Genomic DNA, 19,671 nt, shown 5'->3' on the forward strand with positions numbered 1-19,671 from the left:
ATTGACCATGCTTGGGCTACGTCCACACAGCTGTTCAAGCCTCACGGCGACGGGAAAGAATTTGCCATCTTCGTCGGGTGAGCATTTTTTAGAATGGCTGGACTCGTAGCTTGATGTAAGTCAGTTCAGGTAAAATTTCGTAAATTTTGTGTGGCCGCAAAACTAGGTAGGGAAGTAACTAACCAGTTTACGCAGTTTCAACGCTTTTAGCGGGCTTCAGCCTTCTCACCGTGTGTTAGCTAGCTGGAAGGAATTGATGACAAACAGATTCTCGCATTCAAGTTCCTTTCCGATGCCATTCAGAAAAAACTCGGCCCTTCGAGTTGAAGTTTTTATTCACTTGCGAGGCCCGCATGCAGGCAACCACGTGAGTGCGCCGTCACTGGTTACGTCGGGCTCCGCGAGATGGCGGTACTTGTTCGTGCTAAGCACGTGATCTGTGTTGGACGTTCCAAACTCTACCCCACCGAACGCAAAGTAATGCCTCGAGTCCAATATGAGTTCGATTAATAAGGTCTCTGTTGACACCACCATTTAGAATCGGGTTGAAACGGAGCAGAACACACGCCGGTGTTTCTTTTTTTATTCGGCGTGTGGGCGCAGGGGCAAAAGCCGCGCCAAGTCCGTGGCGCATCGGCAATGTCCATGGCCGTTTCCAGTGTTGCCAAGCGAAGCAACTGACAGCTAAACGTTTCAATGAATACCACCTATGGAATAGCACTTATAATTTTTGGAGAATTAGGTCCTGCGGTAAATTCTAAGCAATGGATGCAATGTGTGGAAAGCTTTAGCATCTGGACCAACTAGTCTTTACTCGTGGTTTGTCGTGTGGTTGCGGGTTAAGGTTATCGTGATTCTCCGCAGCCGCGCTATTCACCTGAGAGAGGAGCACGACCCCACAATAGGCACCGACTTGCCCGGAGATGTCGAGAAGGGACATTCGTTGGCGCAGGAGTTCCCCGTCACGGGTGACTTGAAAAACTCGGACGACCTCAAGCATGCCAACAAGATCGTCACGGAGTTCGGCCTCTCTCCTTCTGCAGAAACTGTGAGCTACTTGATTGATTGATTGATTGATTGATTGATTGATTGATTGATTGATTGATTGATTGATTGATTGATTGATTGATTGATTGATTGATTGATTGATTGATTGATTGATTGATTGTAGGGTTTAATGCACCGACGCAATACAGGCGATGAGGCACGCCGGAGTGGAGGGCTCCGGATTAATTTTGACCACCTGGGGATCTTAACGTGCGACGAAATCTAGAACACATGGGCGTTTTCGCTTTTCGCCTCCATCAGAAAAGCGGCCGCCGCGGCCGGGATGCGAACCCGCGTCCTCGTGCTCAGTTGTCAGCAAACAAACGGATTCTGGAGGAGACAGCGAAGCCAGGCCATTAATGTAAATTAAGACGAGGAGGGGCGCGAGAACGGAGCCTTGTGGGACACCTAATGTTCCCGGAAAGGGACTAGAGTGCACTGCATCGAGGGAAACAAATTGGGAGTGGTTAGATAGAAATTCTTCAATCCAGGTTATAATGCCAGGATATAAATTTAAGGATCTTAGTTTTATTAGCAGTCGCTTATGAGGCTTATGTCCTACTTCACTTTACTACGCTCATCTAATAAGTCCTTAACTGTCTGTAGCAACTGCGAGCTAGTTAACGTACTAAGTCCTTAACTGTCTGTAGCAACTGCGAGCTAGTTAACGTGGATGTTTCGAGAGTCCCACAGAGTCCATGGCCAGATGATAGGCAATTCGTTGATATTCCCTAGAACGCGATGAAGAGGGCGGGTAGGTTGTGTCATACGTCGACAAAGATGGCCCGGCTCACTCAAACTCTCACAAATTTATTTTAAAATTACCACCCACTCAAATTCAGAATCATTCCTGAGCAACACATCTGCGCTCACTCAACCTCAAACCGACAGCGAGCGCACAACTCAGATTTCACTCGGGCTCAGAACGCAAAATGAACTCAGAACTCAAACGAACTCAAACCTTAAAATTACCTTAAAACTAACTAGGATTCACAACTCAAAATGGACTCAAAACTAAAAATTAACTCAGAACTCAAAATGGACTCACAACTCACTGGGACTCAGGCGTACTCAAACCCTCTCAGGCTCAAACTCACTCGGGCTCACTCGGGCTCAAACTCACTCGGGTTCAAACTCACACGATGCCACACTAGCCTTGCGCTCACTCAAACTCAAACTCACAGCGAGCGCGAAAGTGATATTTCACTCGGGCTCAGAGCTCACTCGGGCTGAGAACGCAAAATGAACTCAAACTCAAACGGACTCAAAAACTCAAAATTACCTCAGAACTCACTCGGGCCCAGAACTCAAAATTAACTCAAAACTCAAAATGAACTCAGAACTCAAAATGGACTCAAAACTTAAAATGAACTCACAACTCAAACTGGACCCACAACTCACTCGGACTCAGGCGTATTCAAGCTCTCTCAGGCTCAAACTCACTCGGGCTCAAACTTACTCGGGCTCGAACTCACGATGCCGCACTAGCCTCGCGCTCATTCAAACTCAAACTCACGCGTGAGTTTGAGCCCAAATGAGTCTGAGCAGAGGTCGGCGGACTCACCTATGGGTCCACTCACTCAGACTCATTTGGATCCAAAATCATGCGTGAGTTTGAGTGAGTGAGTGTGATGCTAGTGTGGCATGATGAGTTTGAGCTTCGGTGAGTTTGAGCCCGACTGAGTTTGAGTACTCCTGAGACCGAGTGAGTTCTGAGTCTATTTTGAGTTTGAGTACATTTTGAATTCTGAGTACATTTTGAGTTTGAGTACATTTTGAGTTTTGAGTCGGAGTGATTTCTGACTTTTGCGCTCACTGCGAGTTTGTATTTGAGTTAGCGCAGCTGTGCTGCTCAGCAATGAGTCGTAGTTCGAATGAGTGCAGATTCGAAAACAAATTTCTGAGGGAGTTCGAGTGCGCCGCGCCACCTTTGCCGAAGTATGCTCGTGGTTGAGTCCGCCGACCTCTGGGCTATGTACCTCAACCGATCATAAATTCTTGTCGCACAACGTGCCTCAATTCCTCTCCGAATACCCCTTTACGTCATACGCAACTGACGCTCCCTCTAACTTGGGTTTTATGTTGTTTTGTTTCCTGACATGTCACAGTTCACCCAAGGCCTGGACAAGCTAGCGCAGCTCGAGTACACAGACGAGGACATCAAGGAGATCGACAACCATCAAGGCGGAGGCCTGCTCTTCATTCTTTTGTCCCAGACCCTCATGACATTCAACTACGAGCAAATTAACGACGTTTACCACAGCCACGTGACCAACGCTGCCGAGGACATGAAGAAAAGCATACGGTAAGATTGCGTAGAGATTAGGGCTGTACGCGTCCCCCTCGCGTATAGGCGTTTCCTAGTCAGCGCAGCCAAGCGACGCATGGCGCCATCTAGGGGCATTTTTGAAGCTTTGTCCGCGTGCATGTGACCCTCAATTTGGTCGCTCAGAAACGCTTGATCTCTTATTGTAGTAGTTCCGCTCCTGCGAAGCAAACATCCTGACCGGGGTTCAAATCCCGTTACCGCTTTTTTTTTCCTTTCCAAGGGTTTTCATATTTGGATATCACCATTTGTTATCACGCATATATTCTATTTATGACATCTTTATGCATTGGGTTTTCGGGTATTTTCGTTGCCTTTTGGTGAGTTGTACGTTTTTGCGGGTTTTCCCCTTTTCGGTCGGTTTCGGCTATTTCTGTTGAACATTTTTCTACACCGTGGTTTTCAACCATTTCAGGTCCTTTTTATCGGCTATTTATTTCAGTTCGGGTGGTATTGTATGCTTGGGATACGTTTATGCTGTGATATAACCCCCATAAGCAGGCTCAGGTTACGGCTGGCTGTACTGACTAGGAAACGTATATACGCGTCCGCTCGCAGTGCTGGCACTGAATCACTCTCAGTCAGATGGCAAGAGCGTTTAGTATCGCCATCATCGTTGTCGTCATCATTGTCATCATGAGCTTGCTGATGTCCACTACTGGACAAATGCCACGTCCAAATACGTCTAACCACTGCTGGCCTGCGTCATCCCCGCGGATGGTACCACACCAGCAATATTTCTAACCACATCCCTCTGCATGCGTAATATTACTCGACACCAGCTGGCTTAACTAGTGGCGAGCGCGTTGTCACTAAAACAGAGAGAGAGAGAGAGAGAACAAACTTTATTAGTTTCTGGGATTAGGAAGTCACTAAAACAGAAGTGTACCACAATCTCAATTAAAACTCCCCGCCGGAAACATTAGCCGTGAGGCTACACTAAAACTAAATCTTTGTACGAGGTGTACGATATGTACTGAAAGCGCATCCCGTTACTTAGCATCTCGGTGAAGTGCCGTGATAGTTCGGAAACGCAAAAGTGATGGAATCTAGGGGTACTGGCTCTGAGATTTCCAAAATCAGGCTATCTCTTTTTTTGTGTGTTCTCGGGGGGACATTGCGGATAATTCCATGAGTGAGTGAGTGAGTGAGTGAGTGAGTGAGTGAGTGAGTGAGTGAGTGAGTGAGTGAGTGAGTGAGTGAGTGAGTGAGTGAGTGAGTGAGTGAGTGAGTGAGTGAGTGAGTGAGTGAGTGAGTGAGTGAGTGAGTGAGTGAGTGAGTGAGTGAGTGAGTGAGTGAGTGAGTGAGTGAGTGAGTGAGTGAGTGAGTGAGTGAGTGAGTGAGTGAGTGAGTGAGTGAGTGAGTGAGTGAGTGAGTGAGTGAGTGAGTGAGTGAGTGAGTGAGTGAGTGAGTGAGTGAGTGAGTGAGTGAGTGAGTGAGTGAGTGAGTGAGTGAGTGAGTGAGTGAGTGAGTGAGTGAGTGAGTGAGTGAGTGAGTGAGTGAGTGAGTGAGTGAGTGAGTGAGTGAGTGAGTGAGTGAGTGAGTGAGTGAGTGAGTGAGTGAGTGAGTGAGTGAGTGAGTGAGCTAGCTAGCTAGCTAGCTAGCTAGCAGCTACCCCACTCGTTGTGGTGATAGCCACGTTGTTATAACCCGTACTGTTCCTAGCAGGGCTGAATTCGCCATCTTTCAATGAAAAGCACTCTCCTCTCCCCACCGCTTATTCTCTGCCCGCCATCACGGTCAACTAAAGAGCAAGCAATAAAACAATAAAGGCTAATAACTGCCTGTGTACTATCCCGACACCTTTACAACGTGCTCCGAGCACTAAAATGCACATTGTAAGTGATCGGTGCACGTTTACAATGTACAACGGGGACGCAACGGCAGCCCACCTGCTACTCTTTTAGGAGCGAAGCCCCTTAGGGGCTTAGGCTGGCCGCGTCTCACGTCGTCGTCGTCGTAACCGTCGTCTCGTGCAGTCGATGTACTAAAGCACATGGACGCTCATTTACGCCTCGCGCTAAAACGTAACGCATGCTATAAAAATACCGGAACACTCTTTTACGCTCCGCGCCGGAACGCTTCGTAACGCATACTATTAAAAACACCGGGACACTCGTTTACACCTCGCGCTAGAACGCTTCGTGCTTCAGATACAAGAGACTTTGTTAGCAAGGCTGTATACCTCTACCCCGCAACGGCTTTGTCTCGGCTGGCAAACACGCCAAGGCGCCAAGAATACACTTATACACTCCATGCTACGCCCCTCCCCAGGTTTCACGTTAGTGGATATGGCCCAGGATTTTTTTCTAAGAAATCCTCTGGTTCGACATTAAAATAAAAATAAGGTTGTAACAACAGCAGAAGCTCCTACCGAATGTACTTTACATAGCAAGTGGTTTACTGGGCGCGCGTGTGATTTTCAGCTTTTGCTCTGCAAAGGTACAACCATTGTACCTTTTGTATACTCCAAGCTTGGAGTAGCCAGCTCTTTCTTAGGTTGGACATCCTTATTTCTCTCTCTCTCTCTCTCTCTCTCTCTCTCTCTCTCTCTCTCTCTCTCTCTCTCTCTCTTCACTAGCACTTCTTTTGTGTCCTTTACCCGGAGAACGTCCCTTAGAACTGAACGCCAGTCATAACAATCGTGCTGTGAAGGTTCCATCTCCTTCAAAGTGCGTCTTTTGTTCAATCGCAGTGAAGTGTTCATCGACCTGCTGGCAGCTGCTGGAATGAACCCTCACCTCGCATTCGGCGTCAACCTCATCCAGCAAAACGAGATAAGCCCCGAGGAGGCAGACCGCTTTTATACCAAGATCAGCCTCAACTTCAAGGAAGTTAGCACCGCTGCCGTTAAAGAAATCAGCGTGAGTGTGATTCATATTCGCCTGAACAACGCATCCTTCACTTAAAAAACTTACCATCCTCGAGGCGGGGTTTCTGGCATCTACACGGCTAAAAATGTGGATGTGTGAATGCAGTGAAGCGAAAGTTTACTCGTGTTTATACTAATGTTTACACAAACACTAACACCAAAGTTTACACTGAATGTTTACAGTAACTAAAAAAATTAAAGCCGTTTCACTCAATGTGAAAGCTGTCGGATGTGCAGAACAGTTATTCGCCATAATGGGCTGTAGCACTCGTCCGCTCACTGCTACCACACAAGGCATTTCAAATTTCCCGCCTTCGCAGTGCTCGCGTGCCCCCTGCCTGAAACTGCGCCAGCGAGAGTTCTGTTCTCTTTGTGCTTGCTTTTCCTCCCGCACGTGCCGGCGTTGCACTGCCGCTTTTTTTCGCTTACTATCGTAAAAACCAACCCAACGAGCGTTCCTAACTAAGTGAACGTGTGCGCTGCCGGTTAATTACGTACATTTTGCCTCAGATGTACCTACAGTTTTCTTTGCGCTAAACAACGGGGAGATGTGTGACACGCGCCAGTGGTTCAAGAGTTTTGAACGCTCATGACTATGTAAACCACTTGGCTTTCGAAGCCTCTGCGTTGCGCCGCGACGACAGCGGCTATGACGGAAGGCTGACTCTAATTGGGTTTGAGCGAGCTACTAATCTAGGGCCCTTGCCTTAAACTCTTGCCTTTTAGATGTAAAAAATTGAATCTGTTCTTACTTTGCTTTCGTATTTATACGACACTGATTGCTTTGGGAAAACAAGCATTCAAATCTACGAGTCTCTGCCTAAGCATGGTTATTTGTTTGGCAGGCTACCCCAAACTCCCTTAGTCGGCTGTCGGCCCGATTCGTTCTGACGTTCTTTCGACCGGTTATAGACGCTCTCCTAACGTGATCTAAAGTTGATAGAGTTTATCGGTTTTGTGCAAAAAAGACGTTTAATTTCTTATCCTTGCCCCTTTTTTTCTAAATTTAGAGCATTCCTAAAATGCCGATTCTAGATAGAGCGAGAGATAACTCTTTAATGTTACCTAAAAAGGTCAGCTCTGTTAGCGTCAGTGCTTGCTACGCCAGATGAGGATCATTGCAGTGCCGTGAGATAGATGTGGGAGGCTGCGGAGACAACAATAAGAGACAAAACAAAAATTAAAAGTATATATACAAAACATCACACTCAATAAAAAGCAATAAACGGAACTCTAAATAAAGTTATTTATTTATTTATTTATTTATTTATTTGCATACCTACTTCGCCCGTTGGGCATTATAGTAGGGGGGACAAATAATCGATATAAAATACAACATTGCACACTCTTTGAAAGGTTGAAGAAAGAAAAAAAAAAAAACAATTGTAAGAAAACATACAAGGTTTGCGTTAGTAAGCCACACACTGCAGACCGTGAGTACAATACTAATCACACATGTGGCACATTCTGAGGGAGTACATGAGACAGCATTAAAAACAAATATCGGCCAGGTAACAAGATACATTCATTTACACAGCACGCTGGCTAACATTGCAAAGCATAAATATCGGCCAGGTAACAAGATACATTAATTTACACAGCACGCTGGCTAACATTGCAAAGCATAAATATCAAAGAAAGTTTTAAATGGCGAGTACATTTTTATCCATAAATATATTCTTGAAGGGCAGTGGGGAACGTCACATCAGAAGCAACTTCGATTAGTTCAGGAGGCAGCAGGTTCCAATCGCGTATTGTACGGGGAAAAAGGAGTTTTGGTATGTGGTTGTGCGCGCGCACATTTCTTTTATCTTGAGTAAGAGGTCGCGGCGCCCGGATATGTATGTTGGGGATTGTAGATAAGTCTCTTTGTTTAGTGGTGTGCGATTGAAGACGGCATCTCGAAGGAAAGAGAGGCGGGAAACAACACGGCGCAGTGAGAGATCTTCCAAACATATGTGCCGTTTTATTTCTGTGACACTGCTTTGGAATGAGTAAATGCCGGTTATGAATCGGGCTGCGCGTTTCTGTATCCTTTCTAAGCTATTGACAAGAATTTGTGTGTGCGGGTCCCACACAACGGACGCGTATTCCAGAATCGGGCGAACGTTGCTTAGGTAAAGTGTTCTCTTGACATCTATTGGCGCGTGCTTAAAGTTCCGTTTAATGAAATTTAGTACTCGTCCTGCTTTTAAAGTGATGCTTTGAACGTGAGGATTCCATGTAAGATCGGCGGAAAACGTGACACCTGGGTATTTTGCTTCGCTTGTTTCTGATAATGGGGAGCCGTTCAAGCAGTACTGTGTACCGATTGGTTGACGCTTGCACGTGAAGCAAATATGCTTGCATTTTGAGATGTTCAGGGACATAAGCCACCTGTCACACCATGAAGAAATTTTATTTAGGTCTGTCTGTAATGCTACTCTCTCAGAGTCGTTATTAATTTCTCTGTAAAGGACACAATCGTCTGCGTACAGCCGGATTTTCGAAGTGATTCCTGTGCCAATGTCATTTATATATATAAGAAATAAAAGTGGACCTAAGACGGAACCCTGCGGAACGCCAGAAGATACGCATGCATATCTGCGCCATTAATTACCACTCTTTGTAAACGACCTGTCAAATAGTTTTTGAGCCAAAAAAGGATGTTATCTGGTAAACCAAGAAGTGAAAGCTTATGGAGTAAGAGAACATGGGACACTTTGTCAAACGCTTTCTGGAAATCTAATAGTGTGCAGTCTGTTCGTAAACCTTTGTCAAATGATGTAAATATGTCATGGGTAAATTCCACTAACTGAGTTACGCATGAATGACCAGCTCTAAACCCGTGTTGGTAAGGAACAAAGAAACTGTTGTGTTGAAGGTGGGTAAAGATGTTAGTGTAAATTATGTGCTCCAGGGTTTTGCAGCACACACATGTTAAAGATATGGGTCTATGGTTCATGACACTGTCTCGGGGCCCACTTTTATGAATCGGAACAATGTCGCCCATCTTCCAGTCTTCAGGTAATTCTGAGGTTTCAAGAGATTTGTGATACAGTACTTCTAAATACTTTGAGATGGCATGTGCGCAGGATTTCAAAACAAGATTGGGTATCCTATCTGGACCTGGTGCCGAGTGTGGTTTTAATTTTTGGAGAAGGTTGACTATTCCAGAGTAGTGAATAGCAATATCCGGCATATCATCAAGTGCGTTGCTCAAGAAGACTGGAAGATGTTGAGGTACTAGCGTGGAATACACTGAGACAAAGTAATCATTAAAACAGCTTGATTTATCTCTATCATTGGTAACAGCTGCACTATTGTGGATTAACGCAGGGATACCAACATCATCTTTGCTGTTAGATTTCACCAGTTTCCAGAGTTCCTTTGGATTTTCTTTAATTCTAGAACCAAGAGAGTCAAAATACCGCTTTTTTCCTTCTGTGATTTTGACCTTGATTTCGGAACCAAGCTGTCGAAGCTTAGAAAGTTGCAGTGGATCGGGATTTTTTCTATACCGTTTGAATATACGATTCCTCTTATTAAGTAGAACCTTAATGGGTTTATCAAACCAAGGTTTATTTTTTCGGTGTTTCGCAGAAAGAAGCTTAGAGGGGATATGCAAGTCAATGAGCTTTAAAAGTTGCTCTTTAAACAGCAGCCATAACTCAGAGACAGATACAGTGCTGCTTTGTTCTGAGAAACTATCGAAGCTTGACTCAAGCGCTTCAGAAATACGAGAGTAATTTCCACTATCAAAGAAATAAACTTTCCTGGGTTTCGGAGGCGGTATGTACGGTTTGGAAGCAACGAGACGGGCAACCACTGCATCATGGTGGCTTATTCCGGGAACTATGGAAACAGATTGAAGCAACGAAGGAGAGTTTGATATCAGAAGATCTAAGGTGGAAGCGGCATTGCTATGACGCCGTGTTGGTTCCTCCACGAATTGATAAAGACCATGTGTTGCAAAAAGATCGTAAAAAGCCAACGACAGGGATGAGCGCGAAGAAGTAAGTTTGTTAATCCACTGCGCATCCGGCATATTAAAGTCACCACCGACGAGAAAGTAATCAGTTGAAACCGTAAGTAATATTTGAGAGAGGGTATTAAAGGTATGGCTGCTGTTGTCATTAGGCGGACGGTAAAATGCTCCAACTGTAAGCTGTTTGTTTTGTTCGAGAACAACTTTACACCAAACAGATTCACAGCTGTTAGCCTCAAAGTTGACTACGAAACTTGGCAAGCTGTGCTTGACCAGAACAAAAACGCCCCCACCGTGCGTATTCCGGTCTTTGCGATAGGCCACATATTCCGCAGGAAATACTTCAGAGCTGGAAATCGATTCATCCAACCAAGATTCAGACCCGATAACAATGTCAGGGCCAAAAGATGATACGAGCCCTGTTAACTCGTCGGTTTTGTTCTTAACGCTTCGGCAATTGATAAGCATAATGTTTACAAGTGAAGGACGGCATGGCTCATACATAATAAGGCTGCATCGAGGAACGCTGACGGTATCGCTAACTGCAGTAACAGGGATTGCTCGACTCCGTTTCAAGTTCACTTTTTTTGCAGCACGACAACATCCGTATCAGCGTCGTAAAGGAAGTCTCGTCCGTCCATACGAAGCTTATCATGCCTTAATTTATAGGAGGAAGAGCGAGCCTTTGCAAATTCGGTAAGTTTCCTGCGGGCTAAGCGCACTGAACGAGAGAAGTCTTCCCTGATGGAAATGTCACTGGACTTCAGCTTCGAACCCGCCCCCAACACCGCATCTTTATCTTTGAATCTAACAAAGCGAACTATTATGGGGCGGTTTTTATCTTCACTGTAAGAGCCCAGTCTATGCGCTCGGTCAATATTCAGTGGGTCAAGCGATACACCTAGCTTAGTAGAGCAGAACGCAACAACGGTTTCTTCGGCTTGTTTCCAGGTTTCGGACGGGTTATCCTCAAAACCAAAAAAGAGAAGGTTGTTCCTTCGTAGCCTATTTTCGGAATCATCCGTGGAAGCTTTCAAAGCAGCTATTTCTGCAGACGGGGCTTTGGAATCGGCCGAAGAGTTACTGGACTGCGAGCGAGCTTGTTCTAGAAGATTGACACGTTCAGTCAAGCTCTTCACTTTTTCGTCAGTGGCGAATTGTCTAGTCCGTATGTCCGCTAAATCCGACAAAATTCTTTCTTGACCTGACGCGAGCCTGGTGAGCATCTGCATGACAGCACAGATATCTCCGGCGTCGATCGGCGTACTAGATTCCTGAATGCTATCAGGGCCTGGGTTCGACTCCACGTCGCCTGATAGGGCTAGCAGCAATTGTGACAATGCAACATGGCACACCGCGGACGTACAACGGTTAACAAACCAAAATAGCCAGTCTCTGGTGTCACTGCGGCACAACCAGTTAAAGTCGTGGGGGCACGACACCGCCACAAGAAAACGATTGCCGCTCCTAAATTCTTTAGAAAGTTTGCAGTAACCAACCTGGAATGTCAGGAGCGGCGTCAACATACTGCGGGTTGCGGCGTCGTGCCCCGGACTTTTGGCGGCTCTCCGGAGTTTAAGTAGGCCCGTGGAATCCGCTGTCGTCACGGAGCTCGGAAGCCAAGAGGGGCTCGTCAGCGGAGGCAGGTGCACGGGTGGAGGAGGCGAGGTGCTGCGTTTCTGAGCGTCGGCAGGCAGCCGCACGGAAGGAGGCGCTCGGCAGGGGCGAGCACGAACGGGGCAGGTTGGAGTGCGGGCATGCCCGCGGGCAGCGAGCACGCCAGGACCTGGAATGTCAGGAGCGGCGTCAACATACTGCGGGTTGCGGCGTTGAGAACAGCAAATGGTGTCGAGGAACCACAGAACGCCAAACTAACAAAAAGGACAACATTATGCATATTACGTTGCCAACGCGTACAGATGTAGTCAGGCTCACAGTTCAAGAATTACAAAAAAAGATTTTCTAGTCCGAATTCCCCCCAAAAACGCACCAAATTCTAGCTCGTACTTGTATGTGTTCGTGATGGCGACTGCAACTAGACATTCTCGAGTACAGCAGTAACAAAGAATTTAACTATTGCTTCAACGATTTTCATTTTCGATTCGTCGATGCTTCCGTGGGACACCCTTGCGTACTCCACATACAGCTTTTTTGTCGCCACCCACTCCCCAGCTCAGGCAGAGGTGCAGTCTGCTTCGTGCTGTAACCTGCTTTCTCCCTGCGTCCCCGCATCTATCTCCAAATCTACTAGGCTAACTGATACACACGTTGATTCAGAAACATCCTCCACGTACGGTCAAAAGCTTTATGACAGTAAACACGGGAGCGCGTGCCGCTCAGTACTAGCAGAGCGGTCTAGCAATGGCCCCAATTACGCACTTTCATAGTTCGTATACTTTGTCGGACCCACCCCTTGACAACGGTTGATCGCGCTGTTGTCTGCAACGGTAGCTGCGTCATACATCTGTAAACGATTAAAAAAACACGTGCAGATGAGGGGATATCAAGTGTAGAGCACTTTAGGGGCTCGCCTGCTCACTGGACCCAAGTAGAGCCCCACGGCGTCTGTCGCGGCGTCTGTCGTCGCGGCGTAACGCGGAGGCTTCGAAAGCCAAGCGGTTTATATCGTCTTAAGCGTTCGAAACTCATGAACCGCTGGCGCTTGTCATACATCTCCCCGGTGTTTAGCGCAAAGAAAACTGTAGGTACATTTGAGGCAAAATATACATTATAACCCCCCAGCGCCCGCGCTGATTTAGGAAAGCTCGTTGGGTTGATTTTACGATATTAAGCAAAAAACGTGGAATTGAAACGCAGGCACGTGCGGGAAGAAGAGCGAGCACAAAAAGAACAGAAATCCCGCGGGCGCAGTTTCAGGCAGGGGACACGCGAGCACTGCGAAGTGTGGGAATTTGAATTGCATTGGGTGGTAGCAGTGAACGGATAACGGCGCTACAGCCCATTATGGCGAATCCCCGCTGTACACTTCCGGTAGCGTTCGCATTGAGTGGAACGACTTTAATTTTTATCAAGCGGCGAAGCACAGCGAACACATTCACGTTTGTTTTCGCATCCCGACTCAGTGATAAATAGGGTATAAATCCCCACGTCTGCATACTTCGCGGTGCCGTGACGCAACTACTGGAGCAGGCAACCGTGCGATTAAGCGCTTTCAGGGAATGCGTCCGCTAAACACACAAACTGTGAGGGCGAGCCAGCCTCTTACCAGAGCACTCTGAGTGTACTAACCGACACGAGCTCGCGTGTTCACTGTCATAAAGGTTTTGACTGTACTCAACAACGGTCTGATAATGACGAAGCTGGCCGCGCTTAATACAGGTTCTAGGCCTTTCGAACGACGCGCCGTGGTGGCTCAGTGGCTAAGGCTTCGTTATACTCAGTATGACGTCATTAGTTCAAACCCGGTCGCGTCGGCCGTTTTCCTTGCTGAGGAAAAAAAAACAAAATGATAGTACGTAGAGAATTTAGCGCACTTTAAAGATACCTAAGTTGCCCAAATAAACCCGCAGCCTCCCACAAAGACGTGCATCATACAACAGGTATGGCTTCGGAGCGCAATATTCCCATTTTAATGCCGCCATGACAAATAACGCGCATGCTACCCATGAGTAGTTGCTACAATTATCTTCCCTGTAAAAATTAGCAGTGGCTTATCTCGGCTTAGCCAGGATATACGTAGCGTGAGGTAAGCTTCAGCACCCGTACTCCAATTGGATCGGATTTCAATCCAACACAATCCAATTTATTCCAATCCAATCCAAATTGAATGCAATTCAAGTCAATCTAATCCAATCCAAGCCAAGCCAATTCGATCCGATCCAAGCCAATCCAATGCTTCTCGCGATTGCGCAGAACGGCCCTTCACGGCACACGTGAAACCGCTCAACCTCGGCCAGTGTAGCTTACGCTACAATAAATGCCCATTAGTTCTCTCGAAGTATTTAGGTAGGCGTAAAATGTAAGCGCTCCACGTTTAAAAATCGCTCCGGTGCTCTCAGTTAGTGACTGGCTCTGAAACCTAGCTGAGTGACGGGAGAGCATTCGGCGGAAATCACTCGGGCGCTAACATTTCAGTGCATTGATAATGTTCTACGCATTCTGCCACGTTTGGGAGCGCTTCACTGACACTGACACCTCGTTTCTGTATTATTAATTTTCGTTAACTGCTGAGTGCATGTTCACTGCCAGCAACCGCCGGTGTTTCAATGGAACGTACAGTCATCCACAGTCTTAGCTGGAACAGCAATTTACCCATTTATCGTTTCCTATGCATTTCTTTCGAGTTTAAGGGGGAACCTAAATCCTCCACATCGTTTGAACAGTTTTTTCGTGGGAATATTTTTAGATATTCCATGCTTAAGTCAAATCTGATGTTCCAGCTAAGCCCGTCGACGACTGGGCCCTTGTATTCGAAACCAGCGCGCATTGTTTTGTCAGTGCACACCTGAGAAAAAAACATTGTATGTTTCTGTTCGCAAACTAAAAACTACCGTTAACCGGTGCAGGACTCCTGCCAGTTAGAGGTTGTCAAAAGCCACCCGGAGGTACGGACTGCGTGCAAGTTGGCAGCAAGCTTTCTGGCCAGCGGACAGGAATGCATCCGTGCCCATAATGATGACGAAGAGGACTCCGGCAGCTGCAGCCCCGACATCGTGGCGCATCTTTTCAACGTAAGGATTCACATAAGCGTTGTTCGCAGCTCTAAGACTCGTCGCGGAGAAATGGCGGCGTTGTCGTCGGCAGTGATTAGTATGAAATGGCCGTTTCTGAACATTATCTCGACTCTTTTGGTTGCCAACAACTGCACTGCCCTCAGAGCGTTTACAAGGGGAAAATACATTAGGAGCGAAACGCTTACGCGAACGTATATCAAAACAAGCAACTGTCGATCGGTTTTTGAGAAAAACAAGATGCGCATGCGACGTTGTATCCTAAGGTCACCAATTATTTGTGCAATTTTCGAAACTAAAATGATTAAAAGAGAGCGATAGAAGGATGTCTGAGTCGTCCAAAAGAATCAGTTCAGGGCTAGAAAGGGTTGGCGGATGATCACCAAAGAAATTTAAATGTTCCCGTGAGTTGGCGAGAACCGACAGCGTCGATAGGCGATTTGTTGATGATATTGCATCGACACTTTTTGAACATTTTTACTCCGGAATTCCGCCGCACAGGCACGATTGGACGCTCATTTTATTACATTTTCAAACGTAACGATGATGGCTTCAATGAGGGGACTGGCAGCATGATCAATAAAGTGGCCCCAATGTTCCTCGCCGTCTTCCCTATGTCTATTCTCTGAAACGAGCGGGCGTATGCGAAGGCTTTACCGGGACGTTCCACCGTTTTCAGGGACCGTCTAATGCACGTTTGTTAGCTCCCAAGGCCAAAAAGGGTTGCTATCAAGACTGCACAATCACGTGAGTCTCAGGGTGCACGCGATTGGTCGACACATCTGCACCTCCTCAACCGCTACTACTTTCAGGCCATCTGCGATAAGCGCGTTCATTCCGTGCGTTCTCAGTGTATACGATGTAAACCCCTGCAACGCGCAATACTCGAAGTTCGGCTTCACCTCAGTATAACCCTAGCTGCAGAGGAGCACCCTTTACAGGCCAGTCTGTTCGCTTTTGAGGATACGTTCTCCCAGTGTAGCGCGCCTGATACAGCTCCCGCAGTAAAACTGCGCTTGCGAAAGGAGACAACGAGAGAGTTAAGCACACTAAGAAACATGCCTTGGTTTCTGTGTTCCTATACTTCGCTAATAATTTCTTAGGGTACCATTGCGGCGCACCACTACGCCCTGATTTTTCCGGCAAATTCAGAAAAATTATATTGAGTCACAAGCAGTGCGAATAAAATGAACCTTCAAGATAATTCGCGAACAAAGTCAATTCTCACGATGCCATTTGCAAGAAGAAAGAAAGTGCTAAATCTCAAAATGGCGCAAACCTGCCGAGCTGTAAATATAGATTTTACAAAAAAGTAACAGTAGTTCTGAGATATATTTTACTCGCAAAGTGCGTGAACCGACGCTCATTGATATCTAATGAGAAGTTTGCTCACTTTGGGTCCAGTTACCGCGCGACTTTGAAAAATAAAATTGTGAGACTGAGGGCCCGCGTGCCACTTATATATAACGACTGTGACGTCCTGCGGGTACCGACTGGTGGTGTGCGGACAACGATCACACAAAAAAAGCACCTGTGTTCCGGCTACTCCATTTCATCATAAACTTTCGGTCACTGCAAGCGCCACCGTGGGTATATACACAGCAGCTATGCATTCAGCGGTGCCTTGAATCCGCTGTCATTCCCCTCCCACTTTTTCAGTATTCCGTGACTCCATCGGACGTAGTTGGGGAGCCCGAGTACAAGAACACCATGTTCATCCGTGTCGCCGGCAACCTGGCCACGCGACGGGCCCTGCTCTACCTGAAGCGCTTCATCTGGCCCCAGTGGCATGCCGCCGAGCACAAGAGAATGGTCGCACTCTGGGCTCTTAAACAGGCCGCCGAACACCAGCCTGAATTGGTGAGCAAAAAAAAGAGAGCATGCTAGCCACCAATGTGCTTTTATAGGGACGCCAAGCGTCAGAAACCATTTGTTCTATATTACAGACAACATTCCTTGGCCCCCTTTACAACCAAGAAATGGAGTTCATTTCCCAAGCAGCATTTAGCGCACTGGATGCTACATTGTTATCAAGAGTCCACGGGCATCAGCTAGCGCGCCTAACTCACCTAGATATTCTACTGTGGTCGCTTAAATAAAGGCGACAATTTACGTTGGCACTTTTTGGTTACATTTGGCGATTGGGATCACGGAAAAGTCCTTCCAAGGCCTCAGCGCCCATTGCCGCTTCTCTTCAACCAGCCGCCGTACGGCACCATGAGTTAGACACGCTGAAGCGGGTAAATTATTGATAACCATAAACAATGTAGCATCCACATCGCTACATACAGCTTGTGAAAAGGCCAATAGATTTGCTAGGTGGTCGGCTTTCTCGTCGTGTGAGCACCAACCTTCATTCGTACAACTCCACAATGGTCTGCTTTCCTTGTAACATAGTCCGGCTAACACTAAGCAGGGGAAAAAGTGGCCGAGTACGCAACAACGACGAAAAATCATGGCCGACACTACATGCATTGAAAACGCTTTCATTCTTGCGCGGCTGTAGGCTACGTGATTCTGAGGTCTGATCTGCTCGAACAACATCAGTAAGATCAGTTGGGTTTCAGAAGAGTGACAGCACCTACCGCCATTCCAACGACGCCCTTGTAGTTTAGTTTTTTTTAAATATAGCGCCACCTACGGAGCACGCCTCACAAAGTCGTCGCGTCACCATAGCTGCCTGTCCAGAGAAAGTTGGCATGCGGAAAGCATAGGTGCCCATTGGTGGCTACATTGCCAACAAGAAAGCAGGCGACGTGTTGGCGGTCGCTATCGCCTGTCTCCTTCTTCCCGCCCAGATATATGTCGTATGGATCAATTTAAACTTAGCACGTTGAAGTATGTTTCGAGACTTTGGGGTTATATTCGTTAGAGTTCAATAAGGATCCACCGTGGCTAAAGTGTGAGATGGAAGTCTGGCAGTGGCGGGAACTTTGAATGGGACATGCATAGCCGACCTTTGGGAACACCGCTTTCTGTGTTTTCCCACAACAGACCCGGTCCATCGCATTGCCCGTGTTCGAGAACACCAGCGAGCCGAGCGAAGTCCGCATCGCTGCTTTCCAAGTGATTATGGGGACCAATCCCGATCTGTACCTCCTGCGCCACATAGCCACAGAGGCCATCCACGACCCCAGCGACCAGGTGGCGTCCTTCATCTCAAGCACTTTCCGCTCCCTGGCGAAGTCCGAGTATCCGTGCCACGCTGAAATGTAAGTCTTAAGCCATAAGGTCTCCTTGAAGAGTGCAACGCGTTTATCTTAATCGCAACCGTGTGCAGGCAATCTACCTAAAGTTTTCGCAATTTTCCGACTAAAGAAATGAAGGAAGCTCACACTTATGCGCAAGACTTGAAGGTAGCACCCTGTTTTTCTTTGTGCAATTCTCATCCCTCCCTCCCCCCCCCCCCCCCCCCGCCAATTTCTTTTCCTGTAACTTCTCTGCCTTTTTACAATTTTATTCCATGCGCGAATTTCTCGGCTAGTAGTTACAAAACATTGCGGTGTTTCGTATCCTTTTTGGCAACATGCAGAGCCCAGCACCTGCGCTACGTCCTGCCCATGTGGGAAGACGTGTGGAGAATGAAGAAGCCTCTGGACAAAACGATGTCCCACTGGACTATTTCGTCTGGCTACAACCGTAAGTTTACTCCAGTGGACATGCTCTTGGCGTTAGCATTCGTTCAAATAAGAGCACACGGAGTTTCCCATAACCCAGACTAAGCGGTACACAAAAGAACGCGTAGATTTTTCAACCGCCAAGTATTGAGCACGGGTTTGTGGTATGGTCAGTCTTACCATACTTGGCGGTGTTTAGATGGGTGATTAGTATATGCGAAAAAACGAGAAAACCAATTAAAATTTTGTTTCTTATTCCCGTAAGACATGTGATAAAAATACCTCCGAAATGTCAGGTACGCAATTATTGTCATTAACGTTTTATACTTATTGTTTCTTATTAACGTTTCTAAAAAATTAGATGTGCTTCAACGTGTAATGGTTTCATGCCGGATGAAGATCCGGACACTGCTCCCTGATCACTTTCTGACAGTATTTGTCTAGCTAATTACGCGATTGGTGGGCTTCAAGCATCCCGTTGTCTCCGCATCAGAATTCTGGAAAAGAGTTGGATTAAACTATTTTGGAACACTGTCAGCGTTACAGCTCTGTACGTTACATTGTAGGTTGAATCATGGAGGCGCCTATAAGACTCCCTTTGGAGTGTCACAGCCAATGCCATAGCAATAATCTCTGTTTCCATAGCACCTATTACACGAATTTGTTGACATTTCGAAACTGCAAAGGGAAATTCCAAGGTAGTACTCGTATAAAGCTTTCACAGTGAAACCGGATCTGAAGCCAGAAATGCCATGACCCGTTCCCCTCCCCTCTTTTTTCCACGCAGCCAAGTACGACTTCGGCGGTGCGACCATCACGAAGATGATCCGGTCACGCGACAGTGTTCTGCCCCGAAACTGCCACATAAGCATGATGGACTACGTGGCCGGCAAGTCGTACGACACGGTCGCGCTGTCGTTCGAGAGCTGGGGCTTGGACCGGCTCTTCAACGGCCTCGTCGGGCCGCAGCCGGGGTCGACAAAGAGCCTCTGGAACGTGTTTGGCCGCCGCCGATTCCCGCGAGACGCTTCGGCCGAGGCACGACAGGAGGTCGAGAATGCGGTGAGTTCGCCTCGATCGCGGAAGCCACGCACGAGTTCTAGGTAATTACTGTTATATGCGAAGCGCGTTTTATGTAACCCCGGCACGCC

At 47.1% G+C, this 19,671-nt stretch overlaps 1 protein-coding gene across 1 annotated transcript in view; it reads left to right on the forward strand.

Moving 5' to 3' along the window:
- LOC144163191 (vitellogenin-6-like) overlaps positions 1 to 19,671 on the forward strand; it is a 70,951-nt gene that overhangs the window by 21,000 nt on the left and 30,280 nt on the right. Inside the window, exons 7-15 of the mRNA XM_077694022.1 lie at positions 1 to 77; positions 865 to 1,048; positions 3,156 to 3,352; positions 6,069 to 6,237; positions 14,739 to 14,903; positions 16,563 to 16,763; positions 17,898 to 18,115; positions 18,436 to 18,542; positions 19,308 to 19,582. Of these exons, the coding sequence (XP_077550148.1) occupies positions 1 to 77; positions 865 to 1,048; positions 3,156 to 3,352; positions 6,069 to 6,237; positions 14,739 to 14,903; positions 16,563 to 16,763; positions 17,898 to 18,115; positions 18,436 to 18,542; positions 19,308 to 19,582 (1,593 nt within the window). The remainder of the gene's footprint in view (positions 78 to 864; positions 1,049 to 3,155; positions 3,353 to 6,068; positions 6,238 to 14,738; positions 14,904 to 16,562; positions 16,764 to 17,897; positions 18,116 to 18,435; positions 18,543 to 19,307; positions 19,583 to 19,671) is intronic.

The sequence above is a fragment of the Haemaphysalis longicornis genome, unplaced genomic scaffold (genome assembly GCF_048455015.1).
Source record: "Haemaphysalis longicornis isolate Haplotype H1 unplaced genomic scaffold, Haemaphysalis longicornis Haplotype H1 scaffold_12, whole genome shotgun sequence".
In the NCBI taxonomy this organism is placed as follows: Eukaryota; Metazoa; Arthropoda; class Arachnida; order Ixodida; family Ixodidae; genus Haemaphysalis; species Haemaphysalis longicornis.